An 18,163-nucleotide genomic window follows, 5' to 3' on the forward strand; every position below is an offset into this window, starting at 1 on the left:
AACTGATTTAGCAGCAAAAATTGTATTATTGCATTTTGACTAATTACATCTACCCTGTACTGACAAAAAGGACAGGCTGCACTGCGTCGCTCTTTCTCCTACTCCTCTCTCAGCTTTCTGAAGACCTTCAGCTGACTGTAGCTATTTATGTAATACTCATTTGTAAAATTAAAGGTAAATGAGTCAGCCACAAATGCATACCTTGTTAGTCTATTAGTGTGTTATGTCAGGTATTTACACTTTGCTACAGTAGCTCACATTTTAGTTCACTACATTTTTAAACCAAAATTCAGTGGAAAGTGAACTGTTAAGTAAAATGATTATGAAAATATTTTTCTATTTATGACTTGGTGTTAAAACCAGAGAAAATAGTTTCACAACTAAGTCCTCTGCTTGCTATATCAGTCAAATATAGTTAAATAGGTTTTGTTTGTGTACTTACAGGAATCAGTTTTTCTTTTTTAACCACAGCTGTAGTTATGTACCGCTAATGGCGCTGTACGAATTTACATTTCCTTTTCTCTCAGGCTTCAAAATATTACCCGTGTTTTTGTAATTAATGATGGCATTTTTTTAAAAAAAAGAAGTTTGTTTACAATCAAACCTCCACAGGGCACCTTTAAATCATTTTACAGTGAGATGTCTTTACTTTAAGTATGAATTTTAATTATTTTCGCAGCACTGCTGAGGTGAACCATTTTCTTAAATTCAATATTTCATCAAGGTAACAAGCGCATGCTCTCGCACACAGTTTCATGTGTAATCCAGTTAAAATAGCTGTAATATTTAATTCATATGAGAATCATTAAAAGTGCAGTGGTGCTGTGTCCATTATGCATTCCTTTTCTAGCAGGATAAAACAGTCCTCAGATGTGGGCGCTGCACTTTGAAGTGTTGTCTCAGAAGCAGGCCAACTCTTACAGGAAGTCCCTGATGTTTAAAACATGCTATGACGGGGGACTAACAAAGGTGAGCACTTGTGGCTTGCCCCAAGATGAGCCAAAAATGGCCAGCCAGGAATTTTTGCCTAGATCTGATGGAGCGTACATACAGCAGACATCAAATAAACAAAAGAGTGGACAAATATACACATGGGTAATGGTTAGAACAGTACAAAAACGAGTGCAGGAAAACACAGCAACAGATAAGCTGGAGAGATGGGCATGCCTCGTGTTGATGGTCAAACAGCAGCAACAGAATCCAGATAGTGCAGCATAAATATTACCTAATGATCTAGATCCGCTATATACACAGAAGATTACTGTGTACAGTAGCATCAAGAAGGGCATTCTTTGCGTAATGAAAACATTGACCATAGACACGTGTGGGGCAGGCTGCATTTAAACTGCTGAAAGAAGACTTTTAAAACCCAAAGTCTGCACAGGATTGATTTAATTGAATCATTGTGATTCAGTTTAAGCCATTATGTTCAATGTCCTCAAATTAATCCTGATGCATTTATTACAGTAAATCAAAAATAATTACTATATGACCATTGTGGAGTTCACCCCAGAACATGTATCGGAGCAACTCTGATTCAGATTTATTCACCTGCTAATATAAAAACTTGTAAATCTTGGGATTAAAGGGAGGACTTTTCAGGGATTTTTGGCCTAATAATAACTAGAACATAATAAAATGTGTGTTTTAGCATGTTTGCACACATTCTCAAGATTCCTGTTTCCCTGTGTTGGAAAAGTGACTACAGTTTTGTGGATAAAATGACTTCCACTGGGAAGTTGGTGTCATGAAGACAGGAAACTGCGCTGAGCTAGGCTGGATGTTATGCGGGAAAAGCAGGAAAGTGTAGTGATCCACAAGCAAGCAGGAATTCACATTCTGTCAACTTATTATAGCTTCGCACACACACATACACACACTTACTTCAACCCCCTACTGTAAATGCCATCTGTATTTCTGCCTCTGTCAGGCCTTTTCCTTGACCAAACACACACACAGACACACAGCTACAGAGGGGAAACGGCTCGTGCTGCTCCCAAATAAGCTGATGTGTCATGGCTTCCTTTCTGATATTTCTGAAAAAAAAAAAAAAAATTCAGGAAGGAGGCTGCAGCACCTCTCTTTTTCTTCCTCTTCTTCTCCTCCTGTCACGGTGTGAGACGAAGCTGTGGCTGTGACAGTTGTTCTTCTTCTGTAAGGATTTGCAGCTCCTGTGGTGGGAGACGCTGCCACTCTGGAGAGCCATGAGCCGCTGTTGTGTGGTCAAAGTAATCACCTTGACAGAGATCCAACTTTTACAGGTAGGGGAAATGACTTATTTACAGCCCAGGAATTTTGAGGCAATGACACACACTGAAGAAAACATTGTGTTAAATTCTATGTGTGCATTTGTTTGCACGCAAGACACATTTGCAGTTACAGCCAGACTAACCATGGAGGCACCGTGGAATGGGACTTTTGCTATCAGTTCGCTATCCCAGTCTTATCTTTCCTCACATTGCACAATCTAGTGGGTGGTTACAGCTATTTACTGGTTAGCAGGCTCAGCAAAATACAGTAAGCATGACCGAGGAAGAGTTTTGTTCCACTTTCAACTCATCTCCATCCATTTGAGATGGGAAAACAAGATGTTAGATGTTAATAATCTGCATCAATATGTCGCAAAGTGCGGCATTTTGCAGAAATGAATCCAAAACTCCTAGTAGGTTTTGCCCATAATTTGTACAGCTAGCTAATGTCACCATCACCCAGTGTTTCATAAGTTGTTGGATTTTTCTGAAGTGAAAGGAGAACTTGGGCAAGACTGAAACTGGATTAGGCAAGAGCTTTGTGCATTTCAATGTAAAACCTGCAAGGTTGTCTAGTACAATGGCTTTGTGAGTGCAGCATTTCGGGGGGAGAGGGCCACTAAAGAAATACGCCTCTTAACTGCGAGGTAAATGACACCACTGTTAAATGGATCTCACAAATAGAGGCTAAAGAACTGGGCTTACGTTTAGCTGTGAAGGTGTTACTGTAATTTCGGGCCTGCTGCTATCTGTAAGTAGAAGCTGAGGTTTGGGATGTTGCTTTATTTTAAGCCTGACAGAGCTTTGAATTGATATGTTGAAGAGCTGCAGTTGTATTCACTTGTGATGGGATTTCTTGGGCGTGTACTGTAGAGTGCTTTAGATTTGATTAGGACATATGTAGGGACAAAGGCATGTTCTGGGTTTTGGCATTTTTATTTTAGTGGTCTAATATCTCTAATGACGAAAAGTGAGGAAGATACAGATATATATTATTTTATTCAAACACTCTGAAATATGCTGACAAGAAGGTGTGTTCTAAAGTTAAACTATGTGCATGAAGTCAAAAGGCAAAAAGCTTTCATAGTCTAATGTAGGTTTGCATGTCCGGAATAACTGTGCAAATGTGTGTAAATAGAAAACTGAACCCATGACCTCCTCTGTGCCAATAATCTCAAACACTGCCTCGATTGTTGTAGCAGGTGCTGGTAGCCGTGCCGAAAAAGAGGAAAACAACCAAAACAAAACAAAACTGAAGCATCTGAATAGCTACAACATGCCCAAACTCCTGATTGATTACATTCTTATATTCTCTCCTGACCCATGTGTATGGCGGGCACTGATAATTTTCCTGCATGCCCGCTTCACACATGCACAGACCTGCCATTGTCGAGGCTGGCCTTGGTGACTGAAGCACCATTACTCCTCAAATCTAATCAGATTTCCTTAAGTGGATAACAAGCGTGTCTCCGGCATTTACAGTAGTGAGAAAGCTGAAGTGAAACCAGGACAATCCGCTGTCACACAAAGCAGATGTGGTGTGCAGCGGTCCTGGCATCCCTCCTGCTATCCAAAGTGGAAAAAAATGTTGATTGGCTAACAACTGGCATCTTGTTTAGCCTGGAGAACTCAGATAACAACTCTTAGTCACTACTGACAAGATGAGTATTGTGATGAGCCTGGTCTTAGTTAGGTGGCTGAGTTGTGAATAAGGTCAGCTAGTCTAGCTGACAAGGGGGAATTTAATGCTGACTTTTAGCATAAAGACCAATTCTAAAGCTGTCAAAGCTAAAAACTCCCTACAGTTCAGCAGCTTTGTGCCAGACAGCATTTGAAGAATAAGAAGTTTGGTCTGAAAGCATGACGATATAAAGGATAGCTGCATAACAAATCAGTTCTGACTATTTTTTTTTTCTGAGGCAGCGTAAAAGAAGAAGTAACACTTGGACTGTTCTAACCAACAGCTGATGATACTTTTTTTTTGGCATTTTAAATAAGCTAGCTGCTTTCCTCATCTTGACATAAACGACACCTGTCACCTGTTTTTAAGGCTGAGTACTGTGATCTAAATGTGTTACCATGAAATTAGGAACACATTAAATATCGGCATTTTCAAATCATGTTCGAGTAATACTGGTCTGGCCAATCTAAGCTTCTTGAACTTGTTGTTGCTCAGTTTTTGGTGGGTCCTGATTCCGTCAGTCCCTGAAAGAGCATCTATTCCATGGTTTAAAATAACTGAGAGCTTGCTGTTTTGACCAGTAAATAAAACAGATTTGGGAGGAAGTAAGCGAGACACAGGCAAACTGACCAACCTATTACAGTCAACAAGACTACCATTCTTAAATCATAGCACTTCATGTACTCCCCTAAATACTCTGCAGCCCCTAAACTAATAAAGCAAGTCACGACAGCAACCGTCTTTGTGAGCACCAACAAGCATGAAAATTTGATATTTTAGGAGGGATGTTCTTTCCTAAATTTGCCCTCAACTTACACCAAAGGAGACTTCAAAACAGATTTACTGCAGTTATTGTATGGGGAACGCATAATACTAAACTATTTACTTTAAAAGCCTTGAATGAATTGAAAGGCTTGGTTAAAAATGGCATTGGAGGAGTTATTTAAAAACTTCACTGGGGAACAAGGGTCAATTGTGCTGCCACAACCCCTACAGAGGGTTGCAGAGGACTTTGGGAGATCACCACTGATTGGTCAACCAGAAAGAAAAGGGCGGTCTGAGGGAGTTAGTGATAGATGCTAAAGGCAGATACCCTGCAGTGATCAAACCTTGGATGATCTAACAGTCCAGTGTTTGAAGTGATTATCATTGCTACGCAACATAAAGGCTTACACCCAGCTTTGGGCCTAATTAGTTCACTTAGGGTCCTTTATAAAGAGCTGGTAGGGAGACTGGAAGGGACAGACACTCACTGAGAAGTCACCAGATCAACAGGATAGCAGCAGCAGCAGCAGCAGCCGTGGATCCCTAAAGTTGACCTGCTGCCACACCAGAACAAATCAATTTGAAGATTATCTGCTTTTCTGAGAATGCCACACTTAAGTGACTGCAGTTACTACACAATGCGGGATGCAACCAGAGCTTCAAATGTAAGAATACCAACTTTTAGAAACGTTGTGAGCGGCTTGGTAAAGTTTATTTAACACTGCTTTCATAATGTTTTTTAAGGTTATCTTGACTATTGCTGTACTGACATGTAATTCAAGATCAACTGAAGATTAAATATTAAGACTGATTGTAAAAATAGTCAGCTTAGTTGGTTAAATTCAGCTGAAGTCTCAGGGGGGAAGAAAAGCTTTTTGCTTTTAGGTTTGTTTTTTTTACTTTTAGACTGTGAAAATGAGTTCAGAGAATGAGATTAAATTCCCATAAAGACACTTTCAACATTTTTATTTCTGTACATGATTCACTTTATTATGAGTTCTAACTTACATTTTGCAAGTCTGTAAATTTACTGCGCATAAGTGACTAATCACGGCAAACTAGTTATGTGTGTTACTTTAGATATTCTTTTCATAAAGTCAACAGCTGTTTTGGACAACCCCTGTGCAAATACTCTGAGTCAGCGCTGTTTCAGCGGTATGGGAAACAGTGCCCAACCTTGCGCTTCCTGGACTAACTTAGTCAGCTTGCTGAACTGTTGAATGATCTGTTCTGCTACAGGTACAGAGCCACCTGGAGAACTCCAAGTTCCATCTCCACCAGAGCCAGAATCAGCCCGTGAAGCAGTACCTGACGCTGGGCTCCAAGCTGGCCTCCTCGGCCGCATCAGGCCACGCCGTGACACATCCGCACACCCCTGGCCAGGCACTCGCCACCGTGCCGATCATGAGGAACGGACACATGCCCCCTGTCAGTGACAGCAGTAACCCCAACAGCCCTGTTACCCTGCTTACGATGGCCAATCATGACAGTGAGGTGAGTGGATGCATGGAAAAGGAAAGAATCTCAGTCATGACTTTGTGGAACTGAAATTCAGAGAACTCCGACCGTGAAATTGAAACAGAAGTTTTGAACCACAGACTGGGTCACTTACGGATGAACTGTGGTTCATGGTTTTTGTAAATTACACAACATCCTTACAAGGTTTTCCTTTCAGCACAGCCTATTACTTTAAAGCAAAGCTTTTCTTCTCTGTTGATTTTTAATAAGCACTTGTGAAAGATTTGTTGCTGCCCCTCTAATTTCTTTCTAAGGGTGATAAATAATGGCTGACACTTTGTTGAGATGGATAGCTGACACGGGGCATACTTCAGAAGCATCAATTATGACTAAATGTACTATCTGGATTGGGTCTGAATCTTAATGCAGGGAGCAGGTCCAACTAATCATCTAAACAAAGTGATGCCATTATTGATCGCCCTCTCTCTCTGATGTGCTCATCAATAACTTCAGACATGCAGTCTCTGATGAGAGAACCCCTTTCAAAGGAGGAAACTAGGTTGGTAACAGATGCCTGTTTTTTCCCGCCAGCACCACTAACAAATCTGAGAACATGGCGGCGAAGAGCTCGTCTGTTATTGAATTAATCTCTCCACAGTTCCTCCCTCTTTTTCCCTTGTCTATTCTGGTTTGAATGTTGAGATTTCAAACGAATTGGACAGCATTGAAATTCTGGTACAAACATCATCAGTCTGTCCTTGAATACACTGAAATCACTGTTTTCTTTTAGTTTCCAATGGATGAAGTTATTGATGACCTAATTAGTCTTGAATCCGGTTTCAATGATGGAGGCTTGGATTGCATGGAGCCTAACATCATAATGCAAAACAATGTAAGTATGAATCACATCAACTTTGCTCTAATAGCTACTCATTAACCCCCCCCCCCCCACCGTTTTTTTTTAAATAATGCTTTGTGCTGATTTCTGCATTTCTGCATGGCTACTTCTGTGGGTTAGACTAGGTGAGCCTAGATATGTGACAGTCCCCTTAACTAATCACTTCTCTATTTTTAAAGTTGAATGGGGACTTGAAAGTGAGGTTTCTTTACCCAAACCCTTAGGTGCTGGTCTGACTCGCTTGGGAAAAAGGGGACCCGACTCAGTTTGAGGTCAGCTTAAGTCTAGAAATGAGTCAAAGTTCACTTGAGATTAGCAACATTACTAAAGAAGTTTAACAAAGCAGATTAAGAACTTTTTTTTTAAAGGAAAAGTGATGACATGCGTTTAACAACTAAAGCTAAATGTATAGTAAATTCATAAATTCATAGGAAAATCACATGTGAGAAAGGTCTTTTTATACTAGTCTGTAATGATGTGCGCATAACAAAAAAAATCAAATAAATGCTCTCAAAGTAATCAAATCTAAACCTGACATTTAGATTAGTGCATTAAAGCATTTAGTAACATAAAGGAAAACTTTAAATCAGTCTAAAAAAAAACACACATAAAATGCACACTTTTTAACTCTTTAGCAAAAATGAAGTAGATGCACTGATGCATCAGTAGGATTCACAGACAGGGAAGAATTCAAAAACTCTGGGACAAGAGGTCCGTTTGGCCAGAGAACATAGCTACACAATGGGAATCAGGCCTAACTCCACAAATAAAAAGAGGCGCACACACACAGATAAAGCAAAACAGAGTAAAACACAACAGACATTGTAATGGAGGAGGAAGAATGAGGGCGAGTCAGTGGGTTTCAAATGTAGGACAGGAATGCAACAGCCAGGAGCGAAGAGTGAGAGATTTTGCCAGAGAGAGTTACTGAGCCAGTGGATTGGCCTAATGCACATAGTCCCCATGGGCTTGTTCAGAAATGATACCGTGCTTAAATGGATCAATTCATCCTAATTAGTCATACAGTACGATGCATCACATCGTTTCGCTGTGTCAACACACTCAGGAACGCAGACGGGAGAGGAATTGAAGTGATTACAATTTTAGTAGTAGGGGAATTGTTCCTATCTTTTATTTTGATATGCAATTTTGTCCCCTCCTCATATATATATATACACATACATACATATTTTTAAAACCAGCTAACACTCATTTTCTCTTGACTTCCTTTTTCCACATATAATAGCGTGGTTGTTAAATCTAACACACGTTGGAGATAAAATTAGTTGGAATCCGTGGTGGCTTCTGGCATGCTTTTTTTTCGACATAAATACACAAATGCCAATTAGACACACACGTGTGTCATCATGCTAAAGATCCAGACATCTCTCTCTCCCTCCACTCCATGAAAAGGCCGTATTATTGCAGAGGGGGGATACATGTGTTCTCAGACAAGAAGACACCCGTAGGAAAACAGTTTTGCCTCTGTTCATGCAGTTGACCTAGCTAGCCTTTTCATCTAATGGGATGCTATTTTCAACACAGAGCGAATCAGTGTTAGGAGCACTTTCATCTGGAGGGGTTCTGAAAATGGTACCATTAGCAAATCAAGGCGCTATGTTTGGTCAAATCGCCCCCTTGGCGAGCAGCAAGCCTGGGTTCGAGGTCAGGGGTAAAACGTCTTGCAATTAGGTTGCGTTTCTGTTAAGTTGTTTTTACTCCATTGCCACATTCCCGGGTAGAGTGGAGGAGATGCTAACAATCTTCTCTTCAACGCTCTGATCACTCCACATGTCTCTTGTCAGTTTTGCCAAACAAAGCCACACAGCAGTTAAAAACAACTGTTTGTTTGGCGGCTTTTGTGTCAAAGTGTGAAAGCCCCGTTTGTTTATGTGCGTGTGAATGCGTGAAATGTAAATGCACTTCCCATTCACTTAACTCACTCCCCTTTCTTCCTCTGCATCTCCCCTCTCTCCTGCCTAGGTGTCTCTCAGCAGCAGCATGTTGGACGTCTATGGGGGTGAACAAGGTATGAACGCCCCTAATGGTGGACTGAGTCCTACATCTAACCCTACAAAGCTCACTGTAAAAAGGGAATACACAGGTATGAACTCATACCATAATCTGACCAAACAGCTAAACCATTAAAGAGTTGCTCACATTGTGAAACCTAAAAAAATAGAAGCTAAAACAAAGTTCCCTTTGTTAGACACTAGTGGAGACTTTTCATCTCAAGGCAACAACAACAACAACAACAACAACAACAAAAGAGATCCTTTTAGGTTTTTTTGTTCATATTAATTACAAACACCCAGACGAAAGCTGATTAGGAAACAGAAAGGATGCCTGACCAAAAATAAATAAATAAATGAAATCCTTCAGTGTCAATGGGCAAATAAGAACATTGCCATCTGTTTCATTTGAGTGTAGGCAGAGGGGACAATGGGCTGTTGCACAGAGTTCAAATTGTCCTGATTAAATCAACAAGAGACAAATTGGGAAATCCAATCTCAGGTCCCCAATTATGTAATTTAGGAGAACGTGACTACAAATATGGATACACTGGAATTTTTGTCCTTCTCGGACGGATGAGTCAATTCGCTAAATCTTCTTAATTATAGAATGTTTTGCGGTAAAAAAAATGGGGTTACCATTTTTCTTTTTCTTTACAATGAGCTTCATACATGCTGGAGGGGGATGAACCGGGGGTCAGCGTGTGTGTAAGGAGGTCAAATTTATGTCCGTAGTGTAGACTCGCTGCACAGACACTCCTCATTCTGACCCCGGCGCTGAACTCCCCTCAAAACGGCTGATTGTGCGTCTCCTGACTGGACCTTCTGTGGCTTTTTGTATTTGTTGTCTTTCAGTTTCTAAATCTGTGTGCATTGCTAATCCATTCGTTCTCCTGCGTGATTTATTTATTCGTGTATTTTTATGGTTTTTTTTGCTTTTTTTTGACAGAACACGACACAAGGGTGATGGCCAAAGAGAGGCAGAAAAAAGACAACCATAATTTGAGTAAGTGTCACCCCCTCCAACCCACGCCGTTCAGCTCCATAATACTTTAACATCTGGGATAACCTTTGGTGCAGCATCTGACACTGCTCTCATCAACTTTTGCTCCCTTTTTTTTTCTTTCTGCTTGCACAGTTGAAAGAAGGCGACGATACAACATTAACTACAGGATTAAGGAGCTTGGAACACTCATACCAAAGTCGAATGATCCGTAAGTTGCAAAATCCTAAATATATTTACTGAAAAATTCTCCCCCGCCACCCCACCTGCTTCGCTTCACTTCACGCCACTGAAACAACTGCAAGAACCTGTGTGTTGGGTATTAAATTCGCAGCACAAAGACACTCGAAACGTCGTTCATTGAATTCAAATGAGTTCTCGAGCACATTTCAGTCATATTTCAAGGGTGCACTTGAACTCTCATTGTAGTCGACGCTCTCCGAGCTGTACGTCTCCTCGCCGGGTCCCGGCAGTTCAGCTCAAAGCATGAATGATGAGGAAAGGGTCAAATGCAAAGAAGCGGGCCACGGCATTTGAATCAAAGTTTGAAGCACAATTGGAACACCGAGACGGAGCGTGGAACTGAATTGAAATCCCGCGGCCATCTTTCGCAGTTGAACTTTGCTTCAAATTTAAATGGAAGGTTAGCGTTGTCGTCGTGCCATTAACGCGGGATAAAAGAGATTATTAGCGCTGATCAGGCCAACGTCTCACTCGTGTGGAAAAGGACAATTTTACTACAGCTTCCCTGTCCTCTTTTAAAAAAGTAATAATATCTCCAAAAGAATGACTTGCACTCTAGCACCTTAAGTCCATTTCTCCATTTTTCTCCTTGCCTTCCTGCTTAGCTCATTTTCCCTTCACCTATTTTTATTCGAGGATTAATTTTACCGTACAAGGAGGTACAAGAATGGACTTTCCACATAGCTACTTAACTATTCTATTAAAATTCCCATTCAGTGTCCCCATGTAATGTCCAAGGATGAATAATTGCCCCGTGTAAATCACCATTTCTTATTCATATCATAAAAAAGGGGGAGAAAAAAAACCTCTGTTAAAACTTTTCCCTGCATTTTTTTTTTTATTGCAAAGGATATTCTGCCGACATAAGGGGGTTCTGTGTAAAAGGTTATCTTTTACGTTTCTCCTTTCTGCAGCGACATGCGGTGGAACAAAGGCACCATCCTCAAGGCCTCGGTGGAGTACATAAGATGGCTGCAGAAGGAGCAGCAGCACGCCCGGGAGCTGGAAAGCCGTCAGAAGAAGCTGGAGCAAGCCAACAGGAGGCTGCTCCTGAGGATCCAGGTAATAAGATGTGAATGTCTCAGTGGGTTTACTTTATATCTGTGGTATAAATGCAGATAAAGTGCTTGACACATTTGATAAACACAGAGAGAAAAAGTAGGAACTTATATTTCATATACATTTTTACAAGCCAATCAGCACACAGCATCATATTTTAATTCTATTTTTACAATACTGAGTTCTTCCTGCCAAAGATCAGCTGGTAACTGCCAGTCCCACATCCATCATCCCCAGGTACTTCACGCTAATTTCCACCTGAATGCTTTACGATACCACAACGCAAACTTAGGGACTCCCACAGTCCCCGCCACCTTCACCACCACTCTCTTTTACAAAAGATCCTTCACATCCCATAATCTTTTCTTATAGAGGTCAGTGCTAATTACCTGATAAATAAACACAATGACCTCAGCTCTGCGACCTCAGGGAATGCAACAGGGGCATAAATAGATGAAGAGCACTAATAGAAGAGATGCTTACTGATAAATGTGTGCTGATAGGATTGCACTATGCACATGCAGACTTTCACACTCATTCACTGTGGTTAACCAGAGTAGATATCAATGATGGGAATGCTAAAAAAAAGAAAAGAAAAGTATGTGTAATCAGAAATGATGATAAAAGTATGTGTGAAACAATAACCAACCCTGACAAAAGGGCAGCAAACAAAGGGCTTAATGCAACAGCAGGGCTTTGTGGTGTCACTGATGGGTGATAAGCACAGATAATGTACTCTGTAAAAGTGTGAGAAGATTACGCAGTGAACCTCCCAATCCAACCTCAGAATGTGGAGGAGCCAGGGTGTGACTGTGATTGTGTCAGAGCTACTCCCATATTAGTTAAAGACGTCAGCTCATAACTGATGAATTTCACACAGTTTTAGATAGTTATTCAGATACTACACATAGCTTTTTTTTTTCCAAAAAAAAGTTGACGTCTCAGCTTACATCCATCTGTGCATCCAGTTGGCAGCTTCACCTACAGCTGCAAACTGCTTTGCAACCCACCTCCAGCCCCAGCACCTTTGAACCTATGCCTGCTCTCGCCATGCATGCACACATTTTCTAAACCTATTATTTTTTAAAAGGTTTCTTTTCTTTGCTTTCCAGGAGCTTGAGATTCAAGCACGAGCTCACGGGCTACCAAACATGGCCACAGCCTTGGGGACGGTCGAACTTTCCTCCCACCTACTCAAACAACAACAACAACAACAACAACAGCAGCAGCAGCAATCATCTCCCCAGGCCCAGCAACCTCAGCAGCCAACTCTCTACCAAGAGGACATCAACAACGACTACCTCCAGAGGATAGCTGCGGCATCTGGCGTGCAATCCACCGCCACCGTCAGCGGGCCGCAGGATCACATTAGTGGCACTGACGCCTGCACCACCTTCTCCGACCCGCTGTCCCATTTCACAGACTTCTTCACCACCACGCTTAAGGAGGAACACCAGCTGGATGAGATCCTGATGGATGACCCACTGTCGCCGTTTGGCACCGATCCGCTCCTCTCGGCCGGCTCCCCCGGAGCTGCATCCAAGGACAGCAGCCGCAGGAGCAGCTTCAGCTCTGCCGAGGGTGATGACCTATAAGGGTGCCCTCAGTCTCGTTATCACCTATAATCCCTGTCGGTAAAGGGCATCCACGTGGCCTTTAAATGACTGAGTGATGGCTCCGAGCATACATTTAAGACTCCTACTAGGGTTGCAAGTAATTTAAACGACAGCTGACAGCACTCCTTTAAAGTGCCACCTGTGCATTAAGCGTGTAGTTCTTGTCGATCAGTTGAGTGTTGAAGCTACAGAACACTGACGTTCGCCAAAGCTGAGCGGGAACAGAAACATCCTGTGAGCACACCACGGACCGGCTGCTCTTTTTAAACTTTACTACAGACAGTTTCAACTATTCTCTGCCTCCCAGACACAGCTGAAAAAGACTTATAAGAAAAAGGGAGACAATTATAAGTACATAATGTTAATGACTACTGTTTTTTAAACACACTGTGGTGGCCACACACTGTAACATATGCAAAATAACCACTAAAAACATACCAAAGGTGTTTCCTTTCATGAAAGCATTAATTCTTTACAAAAGATCATGTTAATACGTTGCAGATGGTTGCATTATTTGATGTGCCTTATTTGACCAGTACTGATGTACTCACCCCAATGCCTAACACGTCCTCATCAGTGTCTTTGAAATGTTTTTGTTTGAAATGTTGGTGTATTTATATGTTTTAATCCATTTATTCATAAAAAGTATATATATTATTATCTAACACCTTTTTAAAAAACTTCTTTGTAGGGGTGGGAACGACGTAATAAACCCCTTTTTTTTGTATTTCTTATTTCTTGTCATGCTGGATTCATTGGTGCACCCTTCCTCAAGCAATTGTTCCTGAGTGTCACACCTGTTGTAGCCACCGTCAGGAATTTAGTTAGAGTTAGCAATCTGTCACATCCAAGCAACACATTTCTCACTTTGCTACAAAAACTTTTACTTCTAACTCAACACCCACAAACCTGCAGGTAAAAACTCGATACAAAGTGACTAGTTGTAAACTGGGGGCAAAAAAAAGAAGAAAAAGAAAAGAAAAGCACATTCTGGATGACAACAGGAGTGAATAAAAAAAGCCTGGAAAGATTCATAGTGAAAGGCGAAGAGCCTTACAAGGTGGCTGATTGGCAACGAGAGGCCGAAAGGAAGAGAGAGGAGGGAAATTAGATAATAAAGACAAGTGGAGGAGGAGTAATAATTCTGATGAGCCCACTGTGAGCTGATGAGCCCTTGAGGATGAATAATGGCGACGGATAAAGAGTTGCTCTGAGAGCTGTTAGCCGAGAGCCGAGAAAGTTTCCTTTGAGGTAAGAGGTTGTGGAGATGGTGTCCTTTTCGGAATACGATTATAAACAATCTGTATCAAAGTTAGCCGCAGAAACTTTCTGTGTGACACAGAAATAAAAACTCTTTGATCTCATATTGACAAAAAAAAAAGTAGCTGTGTCATTGACAAAAATCATACATCAACAAGCGGTTTTCTAATCATGAGGTCATGCATTAATAATACAACAAACACGCCAATACTTCCCAAATGGATTTCTCATCAAAGCCTCTTCAAATTAATGTTTCAGAGTCTTATTAGTGTGTACTGAAATCGAAACGTATCCCACTCGCATCTCCTCTTCAGCTGCAAATAAAGAGAAGATCCAATCAATTGGTTTGGAGCACAGCCACTTCAAACTACAAAGTGATTAGTGATGTTTACGAGTAACTTTCCAAATCAGTTATAGAAGGCAAATACAGATTTCTGTTATGCTAAACAAAACAAAACAGTACTCTCTGTTGTAGTTAAAGTATTGGAAGGATATGAAGCAAGAACATTTTAAAAAGGTGTTAATTAAAAAGAAAACAAAACCAAAACATTCACACTCAATAGACAAAACACACTTCCACACTTCCTAACTAATTCATTTCCTCCATATCAAAAAGCTATCACAGGCAAAGTTCAAGGTCCGTTGTGCACATGCTTCAAAAGGAAATGTGGTCGGATGAGGCAACAGTGACATCAGAACAAGTGACTTTTTATTAGGAATATCACAGCTCATCAAGCCCAGGTTTGAAAAACTCGGAGGGTTTGTGTCTGCGCTGGATGGAGAAAACATGTCTGCCTGCATGTTAGAGGCATTAGCTGCATGTGTAAGGAGTTAAACTTGAACATGTAAAACAAATCTGGGTGTATTTCTAATTGCGCAACTCTCTCAATCTTTGTCTCACTCGCTATAGTCCTTGCCTAATTTCCGTCGTAGAGAAACAGATGGGATTGTAGCTTCTTACAGAATCTGCAAAGAAAAAAAAAGTGCACCTAGTAAAATAATACTTCACCTCCCTTCTGTTATACTACAAGCACCCACAGGAACATGGTCCCCTTCGGTGAATTACCTCACTTCCACGACTGCAAAAAAAAGGAGGAAAGAAAAGAAAAGGCTGCTGCTGTATCCTGATTGCAACAGCAGGTGGCAGCAGCTGGCTGTGTGTTGTTATCACACTGTGCAGTAATGAAAAGAAACTCAATGCAGGACTGTGGTGCCAATAGGAAACGTTTGTGGTGGATTATTTAAGAAAAGCCAATAAAAGAAGAATAAAAAAAACGTTACTGTGTAACAATGGCTGGAAAACACTACTTTCCCATATGGAACTGTGCCTTGGCAGTATATGCTAAAGTCCAGGGTACTCCATATACTTCCCAGCATAAACTGACAAATCTAAAGAAGGCAAGTGATGTCGTGAACCTCACAGCGCAGTCGTTCTGTCACCAAAACAACGTTGTCAGACCTCCTGCCACCCACCAACACTGACGCCACCGCCGAGCAGGAGAAGCTGTCACCTGCACAGATGCCAGAGCTGCCAGCATGCTACAATGCGCTCACCTGTCGAGCCTGCCATTGGCAACTCTTAATCACCTCCCGCTGAGGTGACTCACTTTGGAGGCATGGCAAGCTCGGAGACATATGCACGGGGGGCCGCGCGCTCGCTCGTGCACACAAACAAGCCTAATCAAATGTGCTCGTGTGTAAACACAAACACACACTCGCCGCACAAATGCACGCGCAGGTGTGTGTATCACTGAGCTTCGTTGCCACACATAGGTGGAAGAGAAGGTGAAAAAAGAGAGAGAGAGAGAGAGAGACAGAGAGAGAGAAATCCACGTAAAAGCCCTCATCAGGATCTGGACTGTGACAAGACTTGTGCACAAATTAGGTGAAATTTGAGTGGGAATAACAATATGACAGCCGGCAGTGAGGAACCAAACATCAAGTGTCATATCTATTTTCAGCCATGACTCAGAGCTGTGTGACAAACAACACCATGCTGCTTCTCAATCAGTCAACCCATCTACTGGAAATGTGGCAAACTACCCCCCCCCCCATGAGTTTTTTTCCCCCCTTCAGGAAAATAAGAAGCGATCTGAAGCTAAGGTCAAAGTTAAAAGTGAAAAAAAAATATATAAAACTTCGCCAAAGTCTGAGCATCACATTTTAATGCTCATACCATTGACTGTGTTCCTCCATTGCACCAGAGTAATACTTCCCATGATTCTATAAGGGCTGATTTTATTAGGGACCACACCCTGACCAACGCTCGACAAACTCCCACGTCAACGGACCGCCGAGGCCCCCACGTGCATTAACAAAGGAACACGAGAGACAGAGAATTGAATTTTTTTTTAAAAAGGCCCTTCTCAAGATGCTATAAAATTAATGCGATTTCCAGAGTTTTTATGAATTGCACCAGATGCCAAATACATAACTTCAAACAAATTGACTTCCAATTATTGGTGCCGCACACCACTTCCAGATGTGCAACAGATGGAGCCGGGGCAACCGAAGGTGTCTCGGCCCGCTCTTTTTTTTGTGTGTGTGTTTTTTTTGTTATTCCGCAGTAAAAAACAGCGGCACAGTTGTATGCATTTTAAATCACAGTGGGCTGTGGGCTGGAGGTGAAGGGAAGGACACGGGGGATAAGAGGAGGAAAAATGAAAGCACATCATTAGGAAAAATGTAAATCGGCACAGCACAGACAGTGCCATATGTAGCATTAATACGCCCTGATATTATGTAAAGGCAGATGAGATGCCGGGGCTGAAAGCTGGAACTGTATCAAGGAGGTGGAGGGATTCAGAAATGTAAATGTTAATGTGATCTCTGCTGTATCTTCCAGTGCCTGGGATTAAATGGTAAAAAGGAACAATTATGGGGCTTTCTTTCTTTTTTCTTTCTTTTTTTTTGCCGCATATGTTAATAGCTTACAATATCCTTGCATACATAAAGAACATTAGATATGATTAGAAGATATCCACAGTTTATATACTAGGAGGGTTTTACGGCAGCCATAAGAAACGCTGCACTCTGCTCTGTTGTTAATAAAGTCTCTTCCTGGAAACTTGAAGTAATTCGATTAGTCGCTGTTAAAACCGACATAAAAGTAAAACAAATGTGATCCGGAGTGAGGAAAGTAGCTGAGCACGGAGTTCTTTTCACTGCAGAGAAAACTAATAGAATATCCAACAGCGGTACGGTGTCCTGGGAGGGTCATGGCTCTGATCCCATTATTACCACAGACTCGGGGCCCCGAGGGAGCCAAAATGGCTATGTATTTTTCCCAGAGCCCACAGTGGAGCTGTCTGCTGGGGCCCTATCGACTTCACTAGCAGTCTGAGTTGAGCACCACAGGTCCTCCCCCCTCTGATCCTCGGGGCCACGGAGCTTCTCCTCGCTTCCTCACTCTGTTTTCACGTATCTTAGGCTTTCTATTCAAATACAGCAGCGAGCGGGGACCATTTTGCTTGGCCATCGTACCTCTGTGCTGCCTTTAATTCCCTTGCTCTGCCAGTGCTGTATGCTAATCCAACTTGCAAGCCCCCCTCCTCTCTACACCACCACCACCCTAAGTCTTCCTGCACGTGCACACTTTAACCTTGTGTAATCTGGGTGACCTTGGACTGAATGCGAAGCGGCTGAAGAGAAGTCCCTGATTGATTTGAAATTCACAAAGAGCAGGTATGACCACTGACCACCAACAGGAAGAAAAATAAATACATTTTGGATGCCCCTCCAAAATAAAATAAATGCTGGTTAACGCGCCTCCTGGCTCGTGTTGTGCAAGTTGGGTGAGGTGAGGTGAGATGTGGGAGCAGCTGGGTAAATGTCAGATTTAGGCATGGCAGTGTTAGGGGGTGTAAAAGGGGAGAGCATCAAGATGATCATCATTAGCAGTCGAAGATAATTGGCACTC

The 18,163-nt window shown here is 41.8% G+C and overlaps 1 protein-coding gene across 4 annotated transcripts in view; it reads left to right on the forward strand.

Moving 5' to 3' along the window:
- The window catches only part of tfec (transcription factor EC), a 45,615-nt gene extending 31,897 nt beyond the window's left edge, over positions 1–13,718 (forward strand). Inside the window, exons 1-8 of one of the 4 annotated variants that reach the window (XM_005915606.2) lie at positions 2,074–2,261; positions 5,935–6,189; positions 6,944–7,045; positions 9,035–9,155; positions 10,013–10,069; positions 10,202–10,277; positions 11,224–11,371; positions 12,481–13,718. In XM_005915606.2, coding sequence (XP_005915668.1) covers positions 2,205–2,261; positions 5,935–6,189; positions 6,944–7,045; positions 9,035–9,155; positions 10,013–10,069; positions 10,202–10,277; positions 11,224–11,371; positions 12,481–12,963 — 1,299 coding nt within the window. In that variant the 5' untranslated portion in view covers positions 2,074–2,204 and the 3' untranslated portion in view covers positions 12,964–13,718. Of the gene's footprint in view, positions 1–2,073; positions 2,262–2,902; positions 5,361–5,934; positions 6,190–6,943; positions 7,046–9,034; positions 9,156–10,012; positions 10,070–10,201; positions 10,278–11,223; positions 11,372–12,480 lie in introns of those variants that run through there. The other 3 variants (XM_005915605.3, XM_005915607.3, XM_014329419.2) reach the window with 3 other exon arrangements.
- The last annotated feature ends 4,445 nt before the right edge of the window (positions 13,719–18,163 follow it).

The sequence above is a fragment of the Haplochromis burtoni genome, unplaced genomic scaffold, assembly GCF_018398535.1.
Source record: "Haplochromis burtoni strain Fernald_Lab_line unplaced genomic scaffold, NCSU_Asbu1 Contig_14, whole genome shotgun sequence".
NCBI classification, from domain to species: domain Eukaryota; kingdom Metazoa; phylum Chordata; class Actinopteri; order Cichliformes; family Cichlidae; genus Haplochromis; species Haplochromis burtoni.